This window comes from Melospiza melodia, chromosome 6 (assembly GCF_035770615.1).
Source record: "Melospiza melodia melodia isolate bMelMel2 chromosome 6, bMelMel2.pri, whole genome shotgun sequence".
Classification (NCBI taxonomy): Eukaryota; Metazoa; Chordata; class Aves; order Passeriformes; family Passerellidae; genus Melospiza; species Melospiza melodia.
Window position 1 is genome coordinate 76,041,027 of NC_086199.1, and position 24,143 is coordinate 76,065,169.

At 41.6% G+C, this 24,143-nt stretch overlaps 1 protein-coding gene across 4 annotated transcripts in view; it reads left to right on the top strand.

Moving 5' to 3' along the window:
* Positions 1-24,143, top strand: part of PLEKHH1 (pleckstrin homology, MyTH4 and FERM domain containing H1) — a 54,060-nt gene that overhangs the window by 24,936 nt on the left and 4,981 nt on the right. For all 4 annotated transcript variants that reach the window (XM_063159291.1, XM_063159293.1, XM_063159292.1 and 1 more), the window contains 20 exons: positions 387-1,396; positions 3,758-3,836; positions 4,409-4,497; positions 5,004-5,154; positions 6,195-6,334; positions 7,015-7,125; positions 7,672-7,758; positions 8,726-8,887; positions 9,857-9,937; positions 10,848-11,027; positions 11,149-11,257; positions 12,121-12,233; positions 12,912-13,088; positions 13,909-14,006; positions 16,513-16,690; positions 17,103-17,258; positions 19,794-19,894; positions 21,620-21,761; positions 22,632-22,774; positions 23,676-23,805. In XM_063159291.1, the coding sequence (XP_063015361.1) occupies positions 387-1,396; positions 3,758-3,836; positions 4,409-4,497; positions 5,004-5,154; positions 6,195-6,334; positions 7,015-7,125; positions 7,672-7,758; positions 8,726-8,887; positions 9,857-9,937; positions 10,848-11,027; positions 11,149-11,257; positions 12,121-12,233; positions 12,912-13,088; positions 13,909-14,006; positions 16,513-16,690; positions 17,103-17,258; positions 19,794-19,894; positions 21,620-21,761; positions 22,632-22,774; positions 23,676-23,805 (3,437 nt within the window). The remainder of the gene's footprint in view (positions 1-386; positions 1,397-3,757; positions 3,837-4,408; positions 4,498-5,003; positions 5,155-6,194; positions 6,335-7,014; positions 7,126-7,671; positions 7,759-8,725; positions 8,888-9,856; positions 9,938-10,847; positions 11,028-11,148; positions 11,258-12,120; positions 12,234-12,911; positions 13,089-13,908; positions 14,007-16,512; positions 16,691-17,102; positions 17,259-19,793; positions 19,895-21,619; positions 21,762-22,631; positions 22,775-23,675; positions 23,806-24,143) is intronic.

Here is a 24,143-nt window from a genome sequence, read left to right on the forward strand (position 1 = left end):
AAGTTCCTAGGCCAGAACTCCTGCACTACCAAAAAACATTAGTTTTTTTCTAGCCTGTCTGCAGCATTCTGTTTGCTTTTTTTGTCTGGGGAAAAAACCTTCCTTCTGTAAATTTCAAATGTGCTGCCTAATTTCATTAGGAAGCCCTCAATTTCACTTTTGTCAGAAGTAGTGATTAATCATTTCCTGTTCATATCTTCTGTGCTAGTCCCAGTTGTAAATGTATAGTACTTTGGTTATAACTTTGTCCAGCCATCTCCTTTCTGTTCTGTATAGGCCTAAACAGGCCAGGATGCTATTGAATACAACTGAATGTACACTAGGAAGCAACACTGAGTACATCAAAGCCTTTCAGTGCCTTAACTGTATGTTCTCCTTCCTTGTAGACATGACCAGCATTCCTCCCTTGGATTCTCTTTGGAGCTGTGATTCCCTGAAGCCTCAAGCATCAGGAGCCTCTTTTGCTGAGAAGATAGAGCAGAAATCTGTGCTCCTTGCACCTGGTTTCAGGGAGGTGTGTCAGACAGGACCTTCCAAACATGTCCTCTCTTCAGCAAACATAGTCCTTGCCAATGACGCCATTACTGAGAATGGAGAGGATAAATCTCTGCTTTCCCAGAGCATGCTGAAGCTCATATCTGACCCATCAAGCTGGAATCTCTCCACAGAGAGAAATGTATTTCCAACTGTAAGTTCTGAACATGGTTTAGGGTGCTCTGGTCCCATATCACTGGACCCTCCAGCTGAAACCACAAGAATTCTTGAGGCTTTGACCTTCCAATCATCTCTGGAAGGAAACTGTAGTGCTGTGAGCGCCTTGCAACAAGTGGGTTTGGATAGCACCTGCTTCTCTGATGATCTGAGTGCCAGATTCCATTCCCACCAGCTGGACTCCTCTTCCTCAGCAGAAATTATGAGCATGCTTGAGGGACATCTCCAGACTGCTGAGCCACCTCTGGTTGTGTCAACATCAGCTGTTACAGCACATTCCTTCTTTCCAGGGAGGGAGTGCAGCCTTGGCAGTAGTATGACCTTTCCAAAAATACGAACACCCAATACACCAAGAGGCAGTATCCAGCTAGCCAAGAGACACCACAGCCAACCACAGTCAGGGGCTAATTCTTTCCATCGTGTAATGCACTTAGAGACTAGCACTTCCCAGCCCATGACAGACCCTCCAGTCAGCTCTGGGCACGTGGAGGAGACAGACATTGATGATGATGGAGTAATGGAGAAGATGGAGACGGAATGTGGCCTGCTGAGGGGAGAAGCTGCAGCGTGTGAGGGAATGTACCACTTACCTGCAGAGCAAAGAGAAGCTGTGAGTTCTGAGTCTGGCACACTTGACCCGGGATGCAAACCTCCCACACCACCGCTGCACCGATTCCCATCGTGGGTAAGGAATGCATGGACAACACAATGAGAATGCTGCTTGTCTTTGTGCCCAGGAGTTAGGCCACTGCACTTCTTGTGCTCAAGGAATTGCTGCCTGTGGGTATCGCAGGTTGCATTCCTGAGCCACCAAGTCAGACTGTTCCACATCATGGGGCATGCTGGTTCCGTTGACAATTTTTTTTCTTTTATTTGTCTTTATAAGAGGAAGAAGATCTGTTGAAAAAAAAACAGTATATAAGAATCATAGGAATAAAAGTGAAAGTCAAAATGTACTGCATTGTGGTTTGGGTCATCAAAAGTTAATCCTTAGTTCTTTTGTCATGTGTTTAAGATAGAAAAATGAATCATAAATGCAGTGAACCAGACCAGATAGCTCCAGAGTGAGAAGAAGCCATGGATACTAGAATAGGTACATGGATTAGATCTCAGCATTCCTATCTCATGGTATGCTCCTCCTGTTAGGATAGTTTTGTGAAAACCTTTGGTAAAGTGAGTATGCATGTCCTGTCATTTTTTCTTACAGTTACTTGCGAGGTCAGATAGATTAATTGTTTTTTTAGTCCTAGAATTGTTTAGGATGTAAAATGCAGCTTCTCCTCATCCACTGAGCAGGTCACTTGTCATAGACAGAGATCAGGTTGGTCAAGCAGGACCTGCCTTTCCCAAACCCATGCTGTGTGGGCCTGGTTCCCTGGTTGTCCTGCACGCGTTGTGTGCTGGTGCTCAGGATGGTCTGCTCCGTGAGCTGCCCCAGCACCAAGGTCAGGATGACAGCCTGTATTTCCCAGCCCTCCTCTGGCCCTCGTGGATGGTGCCCCTTGGCCAGGTTCCCGTCACCGGGAGCTCCCCAGGGCTGCAGGTGCCTGGTGGGCAGTGGCTCTGTGAGCTCCTCCAGCAGCTCCCTCGGCGCCCTTGGGGGATCCCACCTGGCCCTGCAGACCTGTGTGTGTCCAGGTGGCAAAGCAGGTCACTGGGCATCGCCCCTTGGGTTATGGGGGCTTCATTCTGCTCCCCGTCCACGTCTTCCAGGTCAGGGGGCTGGCTGCTTGGAGATCAGCTGGTTTGCCATCAGACTGAACAAAGAAGGCGTTGAGTACCTCTGCCCTTTCCTCATCCTTTCTCACTGTTTCCCACTCATATCCAATAAAGGATGGAGGTTTTTATTTTCTTTCCTCATGTATTTATGGAAGTCTTTCCTTGTCTTTTACTGCAGTAGCCAGGTGAAAATCTAGTTGGGCTTTGTTCCTCCTAATTTTTTGTCTGCATAACTTCATGGTGTGTTTGTAGCCCTCCTGAGTCACCTGTCCCTCCATCCAAAGATCACAAACTTTGAGTTCAGCCAAAGCTCTCTAATTAGACAGTCTGGTCTTCCTCATTGTCTCATCTATCAACACATGGGGATGACCTGCTCCTGCACCTTAAAGATTTCCTTCTTGAAGAATATTCAGTCTTGCTGGATTAATTGTCCATTAGAACTGACTCCCAAGGGACTCCCATCAGCCAGGTTCCTAAACAGGCCAAACTGACAAACCTGGTGGAAATCAATGTAGTATCAAAAGAGGCAATTCTGTTTTCATTTGCTTTTTTAAAGGCATGGACAAGCAAATGATTTATTGAAACTGCAAAGTCAAGCACTCATTGTTAATTCTTATGTCTTATAATTTTTTTGGCGTACTTGACTTTGCAGTCTTAAGTGCTTTCATGTATATGTATTATGTGTGTTATTTCACAGTGAATTTTGGTTGTATGCTTTAAGGAGCACCAAGAGGTTTCCTAGCTTTGGGGTTTATCCATTTCACATTAGTTGATGTCGTAGTCATAACACTGCATCTAGATACAGTGTCGGGTTCCCCCTCTGGAATTTTTATCAATTCATGAAGCACTTGGAGATCCTTTGAACTGAAAGCTCTGTATGTTGTTGTAACTGAGACACAGGCTTATTGAGATCATTCCAGGCATTTCTTTCATTCCCTTATCACAGAATGGGCATCCTTTGCAGCTGGTGACTCAATGAATTGTTCTGGTATAGGGCTGTTCTTAATTCATTGTAATGCATTGTTTGTAATTTGGAAAAATCCCATCTCCTTCCAAGCTGTGATACAGTAATTTATTGATAATTGTGTGTAGGTGTTCCAGTGTGTGGATGTCACCTCTGTAGCTGGGAATTAGCACACAGTAAGATGCTTCCATTAATGGCCATTCACACAACATGTGGTGGAATTCAGCTATCCTTGTTAGAGAGCTCCTCCCTCCTGCCCAAAGGTGTGACTGTGGTGTGATTCTGTGACACGGGCATTTCTGTTGGTAAGAATTACATTACATTTTTGCCTGATGGCTGTTGTTGATGGTGTTATTGTTCCAGGAGAGCCGAATCTATGCCGTGGCCAAGTCTGGCATGAGGCTGTCTGAAGTGGCCATGGTGAATGATACTTCCAGCTGCTGTAAGTTCTGCACTAGATCCATCCTTAAAGGGAGTTCATGGTGACAGTGTGGGACCTGAGCTTCTGGCTGTCCATTTCTTCATTTCCTTGCCTGTTTTCAAAGTAAATTTGATCTCATAGATGGCCTTGATAGAGGAAGGGAGGAGGATATATCTGATTTTGGGGATGGTTGGTGCAGGGCTGTTTGTGCCTCTACATTCAGGGCCATCTTCAGGGATTCTATTATCTCTTCCATCAATTTTGCAGCCAGTCTTCTGCCTCTGCATGTCTGTGGCCTGTTTTTACTCTTCACCATGATTTTGCCTGTTAGGGCTTTTTTCTGTTTATATAGGGTACACCAGATTGCTGTTGTACCATGGGGAGCACAGGGTGGGTAAGGTGTCTCACAGGCTAAATGGAGGGAACATTGCAGCTCTCTCTGGGAATTGTATGGAATTAATGATGCATCTCCTGGCCTTTCTGAAGCCCGACTGTCCAGGATGGCAGTTCTCCATGTGCTTCTCCATTAAAACCTCCTCCTTTTCACCAGTTTGTATTATGTGCTCTCTTGCTTTCTCTTTGAATTTCCCCAGTTTCCAATTTCTCGTGTTCAACTTCTGGGCCATTCACCTATCTCATCTACAGAAATGTCACAGTGCCAGTCTACACTACACTGAAGGGGGTAAGGAGTTACCTCACTTTTCCTGTTGTGGAAAGCATGGTGCAGATCTGCTAGTATCTTGAGACAAAACAGGATGGAACTGTGCAGTGAAGGAAAGAAAATTAGAGAATGTCAGGAAGTACTGGACATCGAAAGAATGCAGAAAGAGTAGCAAAAGTTAAATATATTTAAGAACACAGAACATTGCAACAAGTTTCGGTCCAGGAAATTGCAGTGTGCACTATGAAACCAGAGGTGACAGTGGGTGTAGCCTAAGGAATGAGATGGAACATAAGGGTTGTGGAATAGTAGGTGGGTGTAACCAGAGGAGAACCAAACAGATCAGACTAGAGAGTCCAGCTTGGAAGTTCTCAGACTAGAAGGGGAGGAACTGAGGAACCCTGAGGCAGAAATGGGCAAGGCAGTGTGGAAATGCAGGGCATGGGTTGCTCTGTCTCCTGATTGAAGGGGGTTTGTCCTGGGGAAACTCTTCTCTCACACACTAACTATACAGGTCTGTTTTCCAGAAAGCCACACAGATCAGCAATGTGCCTTTCTTAGATGAGTCTTCAGGCTCTGATGATGACTGTGGCTCCCATGCCAGTTTCAGGACTTCTGCTGCTGGATCTGAGAACAGGAAAGCTAGCATGCCAGGCAGCCCCCGGGCCGTGAAGAGAGGTAAAATGGGAGTACTGCTACTGGGCAGGATGAACTCTGTCATCAGAGCCAAGATGCCCTGAGCAGCATCGTCAGTGACAGGCGAATGCTCAGCCAGGGTGTTGCTTACAAGGAGTTCTCCCAGAATGTGTGCAGACATCAACAGTAGAAACAGTAGAAATCTGTTCTTGTAGATGATTTTTACTGCTGATAGAGTTCCATTCAGGCAATTGCTAAACTAAGATTGTGGGAAGGATTGCCCTCCCAAATTCATCACATATCTAGTCATCCATACCTTTGCTGTGGCTTCTCCTTGGAAGCAAGCTAGTACTGACACAGGACAGAAAATGCTTTTTTGTCTTTTTCATTGACTGGTAATTTCTTGACGAGTAAGAACATCTCACCTGTCTTTGAGAGCTGGCAGGTGCTTTGAGTCTTGATTAGGACTATTTTTCTTGCCTGCTGGCAGGGCTAAACTGGAATGGAAATTGAATGGAATTTTTGTTACCAAAGAGACAATGTGAAATTACTACTCTGTTTTAAAGACCACCAAATTTTGTTGGTTGTCTCTAAAATAGAGTTGTATTTCATGTAGTCTTAACTTCTGTTGTGAGGCATTGGCAGATGTGCCTGTGCATTGCCATGTACCTGTGGTAAAAGATTCACAGAAAGCAAAGCCCTATTGCTAGTGAAGAAGCCTTTTCCTTAGCTGAGATCAGAGGAGGCTGAGGCTTTATAATGATGTCCCCAGATGAAAACAAGCTGTCTCTCCTTCAATTGACAAGTTTGTTGATTTTTTTTGTTTATATATTTTAATTTGGTTTTATTCAGCAATAAATGTATTTCACTGTCAGTATCCAAAACTCTTGTCTTCCTAGGGAAAGAAAAAGAGTCTCAGAAGTCGTGTTAGTGGGGTTTGAGTTTCCAAAGTCTGATCTGATTTGTCCTTCTTGAACCAAAAATGGCTTAATGGTGAATGCAGAAATGTTTTTGGAGTGTACAATATTCAGTGCATGCTTTTGTCTAGCCATGACTCTCATTCCTTCCTTTATTTTGAGCAGGTGTGTCTGTGTCCTCACTGAGCTCTGAGAGTGACTATGCCATCCCTCCTGATGCCTACTCCTTGGATGGTGACTATTCAGAGCCAGAGCACAAGCTACAGAGAACATCTTCCTATTCCACTGATGGTGGGATCTGCTCTGTAAGGCTTGCACTGGAACTGCTGTGTTACACTTGCATAGGGCTGCAGACAGAGCCTTGGCCTTAGAATATAGGATATTGAGTAATATAGAATATAGGATATTGAGTAATCCCCCAGCAGAGTGAAGCTCTAACAGACTGGGCTATTGGTCCAGTTGATTGATCTCAAAAGACACCATCTGGTGTCTCAAAAGAAGGTGCAATTTCTTTATGTGCTTAGGTAAAAGTATAATCATCAAGGGTGTATGACCTATATTGATTTCCCGTAGTTGTATTCTACTTTAGTGATGGCCTTACACTTTTGGGGCAAAAGAAATCTGGAAATTCAGAGGAAGGAAGGAGGAAGGAAAGAAATCTCACAGCACGCAGCATCATTAAAGTCTGTACTCTTCACTATGAGAGATCAAACAGACAAGGAGCAGGAGTCTAATCATGGTGTAGAGACAGCCTTCTTGATCTCAAGGAATCTCACTTTTATTTGGAAAATCAGTGCCTCGGTAGGAAGAGAAATAAGTTTACAGAGCATCAAACAATCAGTGAAATGATCTTTCAGGGCTGCTATTAAACAAAGCAGAAAATTATGGGAGATGCAGCAAGTGGCTGGGCTTGATTTCAGCACACTTTCATTTGTATTTTGAGAGTTGCAAGATGACCTCCTCTCCCCTTTCCTCTGTCCTCCAGGAGCCCATGGAGAAATCAGGCTACTTGCTGAAAATGGGCAGCCAGGTAAAGACGTGGAAAAGACGATGGTTTGTTCTCAGAAACAGACAAATCATGTACTACAAGTCCCCGGTAAGTCACTGGGATATATTTCCTCCCCTCTAGAGGCACAGAGAAATTTAGGATACTAAAAAACCACTTTTGGTTAGACATGTCACTATTTTGAAAAGCATTACCAACATTAGAATGATTCACTATATGCATCAAATGAAGAACAAAGTTGTTATCAATAAACTTGTCACTTAACAAGTGTCTAGCTGAATCTTGAAAACTTCTGAAGGTGGAAATTCAGCCACTGTCTTGGTACCTATTGTATGTTGTACTGCCTTCCGACTTATTTGTTTGGGCTTGCTTTTGTTTTATTAATCATAATGTCCAATCTGAACTCCATAAGACAGCATTTATTAGCACTGCTTTTGTTATATTGTCTGCCACTATTGAGGAGACTTTTGCAATGGGATCACACAGTCTCACATTTCACCTGGCAGCCTCAGACTGTCCTTTCTAACTCGTGAATGCAAACTCCAACCTGTACGTGCATATTATGCTGTATTTAAGTAATCTAAGACCCATCTGAGGTTTCCTACTGAAAAAAATTGTTTGCTTTTCTTTCCTCAGAGTGATGTTATCCGCAAACCACAAGGGCAGCTGGAGCTGAATTCTTCATGCCAAATTGTCAGGGGTGAAGGGTCCCAAACATTCCAGGTAGGTGTTGCTTTTTTATCCTGCCCCTAACCATGCACTCAGCAGCTGGGTGAGTGAGCACTTATTTCAGACTGAATGGTACTGTGTGTCTCAACTGATACGAGCTAACTTTATCTGGTCTCTGTTTCCTGATACAAAACAGGCAGTTAGTCTAATTAATAATGAGGAAAGAGCTAAATTGTAACCCAAATACACCCTTTTGAAACTGAAAGAAATCTGCATTTATTTTTGTCCTGTTATACACCATAATGCTTTCCCTTTTTTTTTGCAGGAGTTAGTGCTTGAAATCTGTGGGGGAAAATGATTCTTACAACAATTAAAACCAGCTAGTACTTAAGATCTTTCTGAGAGACTTCTCTCACAAGATCTCAAGCCTGACTTTACATGCCTGGAGGCGTGTAAAGAAACATCTGCATAGTTGATTCCTTTTAGAAATTGACTTCTAAAATATTAGAAGTTAGCCCATAACTGGGTTCACTCTTAAGTCATTATTGACTTAATTAGAAAGGCAGCATTAAAGTTTTTTTCATACTTTGAAAGGTACATGGCCTAGCTTGTGAGCTACCTTTGGCCCTTATGGAACTGAAGTTGCTAAGGCCTGATACTATTAGATTTATAGCATCTTTCCTCTCAGTCACAGGGTAATGAAGGCAAAACACAATACAAAGTGAAGGCAGCAAAACCCCACATTTATGTAGTCATCTTTAAAATGAAAAACTAGCAGCAGCACTGAGAAACAAGAAAGGATGAGAGAGGACACAAAGCCACAGCAAGAAAGTTTATGGGAATTTGATTTATCTGAGTTTTGCTTTTTTCATTTGGGCTTTAAGGATTAGCATCTTTTTTCTTGCCCTCAAAAAAATCTCTCCTGAATGACCAAAAAATCTTTGAGATAAAGCAACTCAGCAGCTAAAGAGATGATTTTTAGATGTGCACCTATGTACTTTCTCACTCATTTTCCTTCCAGCTTGTGACAGAAAAGAGAACCTACTTCTTGACAGCAGACTCTCCCAACATCCTGGAGGAATGGATTCATGTCCTGCAGAGTATCCTGAGAGTACAAGTGAGCGGTCCTGTTGGTGTTCCTCACAGTGATGCTAAACCTACTGTGAAAGGCTGGCTCACTAAGGTAAAATATTTCATACTTTATGTTTAGCTCAGAATTGACAGTGTGCCAGTTTTTTGTTTTGCACAGCAAATGTGAGCAAAAAATTAGTATTTTACTCTCTGTAAGAGTAGGGAAAGAAGGAAAAGTGGCTGTAGATTTCTGTATTTCAGAGTGAAACATTTATGTAAGTGATAAAGGATGGGACAAACAAGGCTACTGAAAGGTACTGACTGACAAGTAGTAAGTAATAACAAATATCTAGCTTATGTGTGCTTTTCTTCAGCGGAATTCACAGCATGTCACAGTAAAAAAGTCAACACTGTTGAGTGTCACATTTAATTGTTGAGTGTCACATTTAATTGATCTTTAACTTGGTGATACAGGAGAGTTTAAAAAAATGGCTTGTGTGGTTCTAGGTTAGCACTTAGTTCTGTCATAATAGTCTATAGGTACATTAGTACAAAGTACAATGGCAGAAAATTCTTATTCTTTATATAATTTCCATTGATTAGTTTGACATTGCAAGTTACTGTGAATATTTTAATGTAATTATTGTCAGGTTCTAAGATGGCTAAAGACAACCTGTATCTGAAGGTTATTCATCTGCAGTAGGAAACAGCTGTCTAGACTATAATTTGACTGGTCTTTTCTTGCTGAGATGAGCTGATTTGTTTTTATGATCTTTAAAAGGTCATCCTTAATATTTTATTTCAGTATACAGAAGTTAAAAGTTATTATGAATGAGTAAAACACTTCACAAAATCTTAGACCCATTCTCATAGAACTCATGTCCCATGTTCTTGGGTGGGATGTACTTGCCTGTTGTTGGAAGGGGTGCCCTGTATGTTTTGAGAGGAGCTTATATTAGCATAAAACAAAAAATATATGCAAAGTATTAAGGGAGGGTTGAATTGAAAGTTGAAGTCCTAGAAAGCCATTCTGGCAATACTGCTGATAATAAAAGCATGGATGTGTTTGTCCTCCTTACAGGTCAAGCACGGTCACTCTAAGCTGGTCTGGTGTGCACTGATTGGAAAAACTTTCTACTACTATCGAAATCATGAAGATAGGGTAATTCCATTTTCTCCTTTTATTCCTGGACCCTCCTTTCCCATTTCTTTACTGTGCTTTACTGCTTCTGTGTCTCAGCTCTCTTTCTTGGTGGTACTTGCCTTCCAACAGCATCTGTTCCACAAAGAGAATCAATATTTCTGATTTTATTTTTTTAAGCTTAAATGACAGCCGACTTAAAAGGCAAGTGATTGCTCTTTCTCAGATCACTCTACATCTTGTTTCTCACTTGCTCCATTTAGTCTTGTGTAGCCTTCTGGGCAGACTTTTATACAGCAGCTGATAGATCCCACATTATCGTCATGAAAACAGATAGCATCAACATTCTGGGAAGAGGGTGGTAATCAGTGTAATGTGCTTCCATTTCTGGACACCTTGCCCAAACGTCCATTACTTTGTCTTGGTGACATCAAACCCCAAGTTTTAGAGTATCAAAACAGCAATGTGACTCATATTTTGGATTAACTTCAAGAGTTAGCCCAGCAGATGTCTTCTTTTCTGTCTGAATCTAACTACTTATGAAATTTTCAAAGTATTTCTTTTCCAGTATAGCAAGCAGAAAGTCTAACCAGGGTCAGAAAACAGTGGCTCAAGATACTAAGCAACTGACCCTCACGTGCAATGGGAAGAAAGCAGTATCTTATGGGAAAAAATATTTTTATTTGCGTTGTCTCATTCTAACCTGTAGATGCTCTCCCAAGAAAAATAACATTAGTGATACACTTTGTAAGTACCTTATGAAAGAAGACATTCTTTAGAAGTGCAAGATTACATTAGCTAAACATTGAATTATTTATTCCTTGCATTTTACAGAACTGTCAGCATTTTTACTTGGCTTTTCTTTCCCAGTGTTCCCAGTCCATACTGGGAGATGAGTTACATTTATCTAATGTGCTTCTGCTCCTCACAGTGTCCCTTGGGACATCTGCCTCTGCGTGAGTCCAAGGTGGAAGAAGTAGACCGCTCCTGTGACTCTGATGAAGATTATGAAACTACTGGTGGAGGACTTCTCTCATCCCACTGTACACTGGTGATTCACCCACAGGACCAGAGTCCCACATATTTACTTATACGCACCAAACAGGAGAAGGTATAAAAAGCAGTCATTTTTTGGAGAGCAAGAGTCTTTTGGTAAATGGGCCATACAGGCTTAACCTGTTTGTAGAAAACAGGCCTGAATTGACCCCTCCTGTTCTCATCCTTATGCCTAGAACACCTGGCTGTACCATCTGACCGTTGCAGCTGGTAGCAGTAATGCCACAGTGGGCACATCTTATGAACAGCTCATTGGAAAACTATTGGATGCAGAGGGAGACCCTAGTAAGTAAGCACCACAAGCTCTTCCATGGTAGCAAAGTATAAGGAAGAATAATTTCAATTCCCAGTTTAGTACAGTCAAAGGTGAGGGAAGGGGATTCTCAGTAGTACATCATATGGTCTCTTGTTCTCAGACAAGTCCACCACATTGTCACATCATTTATCAAAGCCTCTGAAATGTCTGTAACAGAATTCATCAAATAAAGAACTGGTGTTTTAAATTTTTTCCTGTCTTTGTTGGTCTTGATTTTCCTTCCCAGGAAATCTTGACCATACAAACATGTGCTCTTTTATTTAAATACACTCAAACACATTTGCCCTCCCATCTGTTTCTCTGTCTGCACATATAAACCTTTACACATATATCCATCCTCATCTTTGATACCTGCTCATGCATTTATGTTTATGCACCATGTTCTCAAATATGTATTAACGTTTGCATTCATACCTAAACTCTTTTGTTGCACCCTCACATATTCAAGCCCCCTACGTGAACCTTGCTTCCTGTTGAATACTTACACTAACAAAGACCCCCATTGCAGCCAGCTGCCCTGGCAGGGTTTGTGCCTCTGGTTTGAACACACACCTGAGCAGCTTCTCACCAGAATCCAGCTGACAGGAAGCTCTGATGTAGCAGGACTGAGGATACCAGTACTTCTTTCTGCTGATGGCTGATGCTGCTGGTGACTCCTTATCCATGGTGGGCTTTGCTGAAATCAGTGAAGTATCACCAAAGATAGCGTGGCCTAGTGCAGTGCTGCTTGCTCTGGTGCTTTGCCATCTCGGGAAGGCTCCTTGTCAACACAGACACTATTCTCTCTCTCCTGTTTCTGACACTGCCTGTTTTTGCCCATCTGCTACCTCAGATTCTCCTCTGTGGAAGCATCCTATGTTGTGCTACAGCAAAGATGGGTTGCACACATCCCTCACTACTCTGCCATCAGAGGCTCTACAGACTGAAGCCCTGAAACTTTTTAAGGTATTTAAAGGGACATTTAATCGTTTTCAGTTATTTTGCTATGTTGATGGGGCAGTAACATTGTTTGGTCATGTTGCACAACAACAATTATTGTCACTGTGGGTTGCTTCAGACAGGCTTGCTGGTTCATTTAATTACAAGAGAACTGTTGGATTTTAAGTGACATTCATTCTTTGGAGATTTAACTTCTCTTGTGCAGAATCTGGGCTTAGGGGTAATACTCCTCGCAGACTTTATGCTTCAAAGTTAGCTTTGTCCTTCTTTTCCTCTCCAATGGTTGGATTGAAGGAAACAGAAACAATTCATTGGCAAACTCAGTTGTCTCAGTAAGACCAGTGGTGAAGCTGCTGGAGATGCACTCTCCGAGTATAAGATCAAAAATGAGACTGGACAGTGTGAACAAGGTAAAACACAGGCATGGAAGGCAGGAAGCATATTTTCCCCTCAATTCTTTTGCTGACTTGTAAGTTCCTTAGACTGGGGGAGGTTGAGTAAATTTTCTAGTTGCCATAACTAAAGAAGGAGGAATAGGAATTAAGTATTGACTCTCTTCCCTCCTCTCAAGGTTATTTATTAACTGTCTGTAAGTTAATAAATACATCTGGTGAACCTGGCCTGGAAAGTACCAGAGAAAAGTTGCTGTGTTTGTGACATTGACTAACTTCTGCTCTTTCACAGTCCTGTCAGCTGTTCATCAATGTTCCTGTGGAGGCATCCTCTATTGATTACCATGTGTCACTTGCCCAGACAGCACTGCAGGTGTGCTTGACACATACTGAGCTGCAGAATGAAATTTACTGTCAGCTTGTTAAACAGACTAGCTGCCGACAACCCCAGAACCACTCAGTCATTCAGGTCAGTTCCTCTTTATTTAGTGCCACTCTGCAAAAAATTTCCATTTAATTCCATGGTTTTAATTAGTAGGTATTGGACTGGTTCTCCTAAAATAGTGCTTATGCTAAAGGTGTGCTGGGGGAAGGAGAAGCTCAGCACTGATCTGCAAAGAACACTAAGGATATAACTACTTGAAAAATAAATTTTAGTTTAAATGTTACTGTTTACCACTTGCAAATAGTCTATTCAGACCATATTCAGAATCAAAGTTCATAGCTTATGCTGTCTTGCTATAACTGTCACATGGTATTCATTTTGTTTTGCATTTTAGATAATCAACCGCATACAAGTCATGAATATTACTATTAAACATTAAATCTGAATCTTGCACTGTAATTGTTAGGTAAATAAATCATAAGTCACAGCATGAATGTAAATATGCAATTACAATATTCCCAGCTCAAATGAGATATTAAAATCAGGTTGAATAATAATGGATCTAATTTGAAATAAAATTTCCCAGTGCTTTTTTTATTATGATTTTCTGTTACATAGTATTAATTTAAGTCTCAATTGTTGACTCAGTTATAGTTACACTAAAATTTTCAGAAGTCAAATGTTCAGAAGTAGCCAATGATATAGAACTCCTCTCAGAGTCCAGATTGAAATACTGAAGAGCAGTCTGACCACTACTGCCTCTGACACATCTTGAACTGCACATCCACAAAGGGTCACTCCAAAAAGCACTGGTCACTGGCCATCATCTTGGCTGTAGTAGTCTGTGAAAGACAGCAGGTAAGAAGTGCAGAACAAGAGTGATTTCACAGTTTTGCCTTCACAGTGCTGGCAGCTCCTGGCTTTGTGTGCTCCTCTGTTTCTGCCTCAACATCACTTCCTCTGGTACGTCAGGCAGCACTTGCAGCGCCATGCAGACCCCAGGTAAGGACTGCAACAGCTTTTCCTTCTGCTCAGCTGACTGCCTCTGGCACCCACTGCACGTAAAGAGGGGAGCGATTCTGGAACACACACCTACAAATATATATTGAGAGGGAGACCAGGAGGTTCCCAGTAGGATAAAGCTGTGCCCCTTCAACCATTCACATTAATGTGTCATTTAGATGAAGCTAGATCACAAAACTGAGTGACTTATACTAGCAGAGGAACTTTTTGTAGATATAACTGGAGCTACGCTGGGAAGTTTTTGCTTATGCAGCTACTTTATTTTATTGACAGAAAGACAGACCAAAGTAATTACTTGGAATGAATTACTTAAATTTTAGGTGATTACATTCTGCTGTCAGGTTAGCAGGCAAAGTGACAGAACAAAAGTGAGGCATAAGACATCTCAGGGAACTGTAAAAAGTTAGGAAAAACTAACAAACCTGAAACATGTGCTAGTACTGTTTTCTCTTACTTCTTTTGTGTGTAACTATGGTAACAGCAAGAAGTTGTTCTCCATTGTTCATGCTGTGCTCTTTGTTTCCATGGTCATCTTCAGTGTATCTCACTGTGTCATTAGCCGGGAGGTCAGAGCCAGAGATGTTTAGTTGTCTGTTGCAAAATTACACTGTTTTAAGACAAAAGTAAAAGAGTAAAAGTAAAAAAATCCTTTCAAACAAATATTCATATTCTATTAGTAAGCCTAAATCTGCCATTGAACTCAGGCTAAAAGTCTCCTGACACTGCTAAGGAAATGTGTACTCCTATCAAGTATTTAATTCTCTTAACTGTTGCCTCATATTTGCTATTTCTTCTCAAAAGCAAAAATACAGGTATTGGGCACTCCACAGTATTCAGGTTCTCCTTCCATTTGCTAAGACAACATGTTAGGGATCTTTTGGCTAGTAGTAGGAACCATCTCTTCAAACTTGTGCAGTATCAGCTTCCAGACAGGCCCGTTTGACCCCACTAGTGGAGATGTTCTGCTGTTGGAGACTGTTGAATTTCATAAGGATTTGCTGGGCTGTGTGAAACTGATTTATTACATCAGCCTCAAGCTCTCCTATGCTGATGGTCTGCCCAAAAGCACCTTTGTGAACAAATATACGTCAAGCAGAAACAGAGAGGAAATTTATTTATATGATCCAGCTATGAAGCAATTATTAGGGCTAGACAAAACCCAGAAATTACAGGAAAAAGGGCTTATGTTCACCTGTACTTTAGCTTAGATTTGGACCAGTTGCTAAATGGGATTTAGCATGGCTCCTTCTCCCTAGCTCTAGGAATACTTACCTCTCTTTGGATGGAGTAGATGCAGCTGTTTGTTAAGTAGATATACTTTCCCTGTTTCGTACAGCAAGCAAGACACTAGAATGTTTACACTGCATAATGCGTATGGTCTAGATCTATTCTAGGTATTAAAAGATCTTAATTAGAAGAATTATAGATCTAAATTCTAAGTATTGTTTTTGTGAAAAGTGATTCAGCATGCATATCCAGTCTCTAAGAGAGGAGGAAAAGTGGGGCAGAGTTCTAAGTGAGAAGTCACAGGGCTCAGGAGCATCTGGAAACCAGACATAACAGCTTCTTGATGAAGCAAGATTATCTATCTGAATATTGTCTGAGTTCATTACTGGGGAGGTGAGAAATAGATTGCCACAGTGAGAAGCCAGAACTCTGGACTTCCATGTTGCTTGGAGGGACTTAACTGTAATCATGTCCTGAGCCCCTGAAGACATCTTGAGTGGAATTATTTTCCCCTGGAAAGTGATAGCACTACTACAAATCCATGCAAATACTTCAATTTCAGAACTTACTGAGTATGTACATTCCTAACATTTTTGTGCAAGGTGCAGTTGACCGTTCCTGCTTGACTTTGGAGACACTTACATCTTTTAGATGCTGTTCAATGGAGCACTCTCTTCAGCAGACAGTAAATTGACCCTCTTCGTAACTATCCCTATCCTGTATTGAACTGTCAACAAATCTAAAAGTGCTTGGAGTCTCGGTCAAGTCTCTTGGTTGGCAGATAGGATTAATGGAAACTTACAATTTGTACAACTGTGTAAATTAATAAACACAGCTTGTAATGCATTAGTCTCACAGGATTATACAACTCAACATTTACCAGGACTTGACACGATAGTAACTAAATTCCACTGGCATGACAGCAAGTTTGAGGGTGAATTGATCTTGACTTGACAGATACTATGCTGGCAGCAGGGTACAGAAGAGGGTATGTGTCCAGTCCACATAGAAGCAGGGAATACTCTTGTGTTTCCTAGAGATTCCATTGTCTGCCTTAGTTTTACAGATCCTTGGAGCTCAGGTTTGTGCTGTAGCTTTTCACTTGAGCTCTGTCTGTTGAGATGAACAGCGGATCTGCATAGAGGCATACCTTTGCTGGAGCAAAAGCCTGAGGGAGGAATGCGTTGCCATGGCATGGGAATTGAAGAGGACATGGCACTTGGAGCCTGTTTGTGGTTCTCTCCCCCTGTGTGCCTAGGAGTGAGACAGGCAAGTATGCCATCTACTGCCAGAGATCCGTGGAGCGCACGGTGCAGGCTGGAGAGCGGGAGGCCAAGCCCTCCCGCATGGAGATCGTGTCCATCCTGCTGAGAAATCCCTACCACCACTCACTCCCCTTCAGCATCCCAGTGCACTTCATGAATGGAACGTACCAGGTAGGCCACCACAGCTGCCTTTCTGCTGGGACTGGAGGGCTGCACCATAACCTGCCTCCTTCATGTGGGTGGGTGGCACCATGGTATTTGTATGCATAGCTCCAGTAGGCATACTGGGAGATAAACACTGCTTCTCCTCCTTGCTGCTCTAGCTGATTTCCCAAGAAAGTGAAAGGAATTCACCCCTCTACAGATCTTAGGAAGAAAAGGTAGCTGAGAAAAAGGGAGAGATGTTGGAAGTGTCTCAATATGGGAAAGAATGTGTTACGAAGGGAGACAATACACAGATGTTGTCACTGGAGCTGGCAGTTAATCCTGAGATGCTAATCCATATGACACCACCTTCATTAGTTGTGATACCCATCAGTAGTCACAATCCTTGTATCCTCAGTTAAGTCCTCTTTCATTGCAGGTTGTAGGTTTTGATGGTTCCTCAACTGTTGATGAATTCATCCAGAGACTGAACCAGGAAACAGGAATGAGGAAGCCATCCCATATGGGATTTTCTCTGTTCACAGATGATCCTTCTGGCAGGAATTTGGAACATTGTTTGCCTGGCAATATGAAGGTATTTATTTTTTCGCCTCTGTTACCTTTAGTATACATCTTTGAAGGACTGCCAAATGATTAATAAATCTTTCTTAATTAAGTAAGATCAAATAAGCTTGGCTATTGTCTATCTAGATTCATATTCTCAGATGAGATATTAATTCCTGCACTTGGGTCGCAACAATCCCATGCAGCCCTGTAGGCTGAGGGAATAGTGGATGGAAAGCTGCTGAGAGGAAAAGGACCTGAGGGTCTTGGTCAGCAGCCATCTGAACATGATCCAGCAGTGTGCCCAGGTGGCCAGGAAGGCCAATGACATCCTGGCCTGTAGCAGTGAGGCCAGCAGGAGCAGGGAAGGAACTGTCCCCTGTACTCAGCCCTGGCTTTAGGGCCTTCACAATAAGAAAGACATTGAGGTGCTGGAGCAGGTCCAGAGAAGGGCAGCAAAGCTGATGAAGGTCTAGAGTCTGCTGAGGAGCAGCTGAAGGAGCTGAGGTTCTTTAGGTGGGAGAAAAGGAGGCTCAGGGGGATCTTATTGCTCTCTACAATGCCTGAAAGGAGCAGGTGGGAGTTGGTTTCTTCTCCCAAGTGACAAATGACAGGACAAGAGGAAGCAGCCCAGAGTTGCACCAGGGGAGGTTTAGAATGCCTATTAGGCAAAATTACTTTGCTGAAAGGTTCAAGCATTGGAACAGGCTACCCAGGGAAGTAGTGGAGTCACTGCCCCTGGAGGTATTTAAAAGATCTGTAGATGTGTCACTTGGGGACATGGTTTAGTGGTAGACTTGGTAGTGCTGGTTTGATGATTAGGCTTGCTGATCTTAAAGGTCTTTTTCAAACTAAATGACTCTATAATTAGCTAGCCTAATCTAATATAGTTCTTAATAGAAAGATCTATTTTAGTAGGTTATAAATTGGTCAATTTTTAAAAAGTCTAACTCAAATTTTAGTACCTATTAAAGTTTAATTTGTCTTCACTACAAAATTGAAACACGACTGAGCTAGGCCAGCATGATCAGACATCATAACTGACATCAAATGTGACACTCCTAATTGAGACAGAATTGTTAGGCTGTGAATCTTTTGGCATGTCTGTATAAATTCCATCTGTTGGATTATGAAGTATCTCCTTGCTGTCTCCAGATAACTCAGGCTTTCATTGTTGGTAAGTGTACAGAGGGGAGAAAGCGTGACTGAGTATGGCCTCACTGTAAGAGTGTTGTGCCCTAGATCAGGGGAAAAAGAAAGACAATAAAGTGTTAGCACCTGTGACTTTCATATGGAGATTTTTACCCATGCTGCAGCTGAATGACTGCCTTAACTGAGCAGGCTGGCTGCCATGAATGAGACCCATCAGATTTTGGTACAAATCTGTGAGAATAACTTGTAATACAGCATTAATGGAGGAATAGTTGTAGTGCAACTTTGAAGAGGTCCTGATTACTGTAGGGAACTTAAACAATCAATTTTACACAGTGTAAAATTTCACATTAAACAACAGAGGAAGAAGACACCAATAACTTGGAAGTAGATGGTTTGAAAGAAAACTACCACAGACGATGCCAAATTATATCATTTGTTTTCATGGCCTGATATAGATCAGGTAATCTGGAGCTTTGCTGGTAATTGGACCATCTGGAGAGATGAAGTATCAGAGTAAACAAAGGAGCTTGAGACGATCAAAGGCATCACTTTGCCTTGGCAAGTAAATAATAACCAGTAAATCTCAGTAGCTTAAGAGAGGTTTAGAGATCTGATTATGTATTTCATGTGGCTTCTTAAGTTCACATTCCTTTCATTGAGATGCCATCAAAAGAGAAGTAGGGGCCTTCATTAGACCACTTGAAAAAGAGCTAGAATAACCAAGAGGAGCTGAATGGAAGAAAAAAACAAACAGAAACCATGATATTATGAAAAATGTCTGAGTTACAAAGTTGGACTCTATGACCAAACGTTCCCAAAATTTGGACATCCAAAGGTTTGGTGCAGCCATGCACATTCTGCTGCTGTTCAGAGGACATCAGTGCTTTAGTTTGGCTCAAGAGGGGACTGTGGAAGTAAACCTACCAATCATTCCTATTAACCATGCTCTGACTTACATTAAGGAGCAATCTGAGAGCATGAAATTGATTCTTTTTGCATGAAACATGAACTGGAAGATGTCATCCAACATAGTAGAGGACTTTCAGGTCACTCAGTCGGACTTCTAGGGTGGGCACGGAGACTTAGGAGCGGGAGTTGCTCTGGGCAGATCTGTTCCTCCTGAGCTTTGCTACTTGCTAATGTGGGCACAGCCACGAGAATTAATACCAGACCAGAATTCATGTGTGCCCCTGCAAGTTAGAGCTGGAGTTTTCAGTTGGAATGCTTTTGTTTTTACATAGTGCAATAGAAAAAGGATGTGTTTTGTCACTTTGATCTGTGTTTATGCTGATCCAGTCTGTCTCTTTATCTTCTGTGTTTCACAATATTTTATTCACTTACTTTCCCCTCAAGCCTTGGCCATATATTTCACCTAAGTTTGTGTCTCCTCTCTCCTTGATATTTTTAAAAGATCTGTGATGTAATTTCCAAATGGGAACAAGCCTTAAAAGAATTGCATCCTGGGAAATATGAAGGTGGCACAAGAATTGTAAAGTTGACCTACAAAAACAGGTACTGTTGTCTGTTGGGTGGCCTTACTATTGCTGTTAATTAAACATATATCTGTGTAAATGTCCAGTAATTTATAGTATCATTGGTACCAAAACTGTTTTAGCTGAGATGCAGCTAAATCCTACAGGAGATGTGATGGGTTTTGTCTGTTGCATTTACAAAAGCAAATGGCCTAGGGGTAAAACCCAAACCACCTTGCAATAGCAGAATAGACTTTAAAATAGTTAACAACTACCTGTAGCACAAAAAGGCGTCCTTGCACAATTTCATTTGCCTAGATCCTAAAACACAGTTGAAGAATGTGTGTTAGGTGAGAGGAAGAGAGACCTAGAGGAAAAATCACTAGTGAAAAGAAGTATGCCACACCTTGCAATTAAGTGAACAATCACAAAGATGAAAAAGATACAAGAATGATGTTCTAAATCATATGAGCTGTAGAAGAGATATATAGTAGCAGTGTCCAAACTTTATAAAGAAAGAAAAATAAGATGATGAAAGATGGTAGAGAAGGGAAGTAAAAGACAAAGATCTAAATGAAAAATTGGAACAAGTTAATCACTCATAATACAGGTAGGAATTCTGAATTACAGTAAACCAAGAGCTGTATGAGAACAAGGAATGAATTCTCTTTGCAGGTGAAACAAAGCCTGCCCCAAAACTGAACAGAGAGTTCAATATTGAACATATGAAGATTTTGTTGACTGTAACGTTGGAGACAAATTTCTGTCAACTTTGTTAGTTGGTATAATAGAGCTGAAAGCAGAAGTTATTGCTTTTGACCCAGAAGGTTGTATTTGTTTCAGGAGTGAAATTTTGCAGTATTATTTTGTTGAGCTGGAATGTGCATAGGCTAGACAGCAAGGATGTTTTGATATGGTCTTTCCAAGGCTGGACTGTTCTAACACCAAGGACTCTGATAAGACATTTGTAAGGTCAATATGGTCCTAAGAGTGTAGTTAATCTCAAAGAGACATAAAAATAAATTAACTGATCCACTGGAATGAATATCTCATGTAGTGGAATTTACAGCCATAGATGCAGCTTGAAATTAATATATGAATTGGTTGCTGTGGCCTCTAAGTATGAGGAGTGGTTCTGGGAAGCATTCCCCAAACTGGTGTCTTCAACCCCAACTAGTAATCTTGCTATACCACTTCAAAAAAATTCCAAGTGTCGATGGAATACAAAACAATAGGATGCTTTGATTTACCAGCATGTTTCCTTGAACAGAGTCTGCTAATTGGGTCTCCCATGTCCTGCTGAAGCGTACTGAGGCATTTTTTAATAAGCCTTCAGTGTAAGTGGTCAAGTCCAAGCTGGCAAGTCTACAAGGCTGCCTCGGAGAAGCTTATACATGTAGAGCAGAGGTAGTTCTCTTTTCTGTGATAAGCAGAGAAGGCCATAATTTAAATATTGCCTGTCTGTGCTTGATTGGGATGAATGGACACTGACTTATCTGTGTTTAATAAGGGTTTGCTGTCTAGAAGTGGCTGGCTTACTGAATTCAAATAGCTTCCTAAGCTAGAATGCATGTTTTGAGCCTCCTTGCTCAAGTCTTGTTCATAAGGGAAGCACCTCAGCTTCCAAATCTGTCCAGTACCCCCTCAGTGAAAAAAAAAAAAAAAACAAACCACACTTTTATTTCGCCTCACCTTGATTTAAGTTCCCAGCTGTACTTTCTGTTCACAGTATCTTTTTACCTTCACAACCCTCCCTATTTTTCAGACTGTATTTCCGGAGCCAGGCCAAAGGTGAGACAGACCGTGAGCGGCTGCTGCTGGCCTTCCAAGTGAGCAATGAGATAGCCAATGGAAGGTTTCCTGTTAATAAGGAATTAGCTCTGGAAATGGTGGCTCTAATGGCTCAGGTGAGTATGGCAGAAATCCTCTCTTTTGCCCTCCTTCATCTATACACTATGTCTGACTAAGCAGCCACATCAAACATACAGTGTGATGTGTCAAGCAAACACACCATCAGATGTACCACGACAGACACATTATAGTAGTGTACCTGTAGCTGCAGGGAAATTTGCTTTAGCTGTGCCTCTCCTTTCCTTCTCAAGAAAAATATTGGAAAAAAACAGAGTGAGGCTGAACCATCACTGGACCTGCTCCAATTAGTACCTTAGTAGAGATATGGAAATAGTGCCACCACTAGAATTCCATTAATAGTAAAAAAATTCCCCTCTTACACTGCCAATACCCTCTTACTCAGGAGGAGCATCTTCTAAGATCCTCTATTAGGTCTCCAGGCTTGCATTTAATATTTTACCACATAAAACCCACATTCTGGGTTGTGGGCATGATAAGCAGTATAACAGTTTTTTACTGACCTGAAACTGTGTTGTATTTGTTAAAACAGTGTAAACTGAGGTAAAGAAGTGGGGGATGTGGTCCAAACTATTTACAAATATGCTGTTCTTTTAATTTTGGCCAATTGAGAATAAATCCCCAAAGCCTGGTAGTTTATACAGATGTGTGTCCTCACAACACATACCTGGCCGAGATCGTGTTCCACTCTCTTGGATCAGTAGGTAATTCCTTGGGCAGTCATGTCCTCAGTGGTTGCTCTTTTGTATGCAGTTGCTCTGGTTAATGCTGTAGACAACATTCCCCAGCTGTGTCTTTTTGCATGCCTAATAAACACAGTAGTTATCAGTATGGGAATTCATGGAATGTTCTTCTTGCATTAAGAACCTCATAGTTCTGTTGCACTATAAACTATAATGTTGTCTTAGGTGGAATATGGGGATTTGGATCGACCAGGATCTTCAAGTCCTGGGGGACCATCACAATTGAAAATGCAGCATCTTCTCCACCAGGTTTTAGATAAATTCTACCCCAAACACTACAAGCAAAACATTACTCCTGAACAACTCAGGTAAGCTGTTGGTTCTTCAATATTTTGTACTGAAATCAGTTTTACTTGCCAAATTGCCTTTACATTTAAGTTTCAAGGAGCCCTGTCAAGATTATTGATGTAGAAATGCAAACAAAGAAAAGTGTCAGGAAAAGGCTCCCTTAAAAGAAACAGCAATATAAAAAGAGACAAATCACCAACTAGTTTTGCCGTAGACAAGAAGTTTAGGCCTTTCACTTCCAAATTAGGCATCTCAGTTTCAAAAAACTAACCCAAGCCTGAGATGAATTCTGAGTTTTACGTTTTACACTTCCCCCAAGTGTCAATTGAATCCAGGTGCCTAACATTTTCAATGAGCCATAAAGCCAGCTTATATGGGTTGCTTTAGGCCATGCAATAATTCTGGTAGGACATATTTTGGCAGGGTTTTTTGATGTTCTGACTTAGAAATTCTCATACACGATGCAGAGAGCTCAAATACAAAATTCAGATGTTGCCACAGATCTCAGATCTGTCTGATTTAGAGAATGGTCTTCCTACAGATCCTAAGCTACTTAGGGATGCAGTGGTGCCAGTAACACAGTTACCTCCTTTTGGAAGCAAATTCCATCTGCATGTAGCAAGGTAGCTGCCAAACCATCCCTAGTGAGCCAAATCAAGAGTGAGTTAATACATATTGCCACTCCTTATAAAGCATACTACAGGCAAGGTATGAGGAAAGTGAGCAAGGATGTGGAAGTAGAGAAAAGCTAAAATAAATTCAGGTTGTAGAACTGATAGTGCCAACAGCCCCATCTCTAAGTGCTCTGTAGAATAACCTTTTTGGAGTGAAGAAGTACATTTATTAACTGTTCCAAGTCTACATATCTTTCCTTGGAAGACATTAGTAAGTAATACTGTCTTGTGTCGTGGATTCCTAAAGGCAGCTGACCGACAGGCTGGCGACAAAGTGGATGGTGCTGCAGGGGTGCTCTCCCCCAGAATGCATTCGAATTTATTTGACGGTGGCCCGGAAATGGCCTCTCTTTGGAACCAAAATATTTGCTGCTAAGGTAACTGGAGCACATGTTTTTCTGTTTCCAAGAGTGAATTATCTGAGAAGAGACATACCTGCAGCCTCTGGGAACACAGGTTGAAAATGCTTTTATTTCAGAAAGGGAAAAAATTGAACAATTCGGTTCTGAACAAGCACCCCTGGTACCATATAGGTTGAAAAAGAAGACAAGTATATTCTAAGCACTAGGGGTTGCTAGTGTTCAGTAAATAAATACTGAAGGTTCCCTGGCTGTGTCAATTGATCACGGTGCAGAGTATTTACTACCTGTCCTTACAAGCCTTGCCAAAGCTTTCTGAGGCAGCTGGATGTCCAGTTTTCCTGGACATCAAGGCT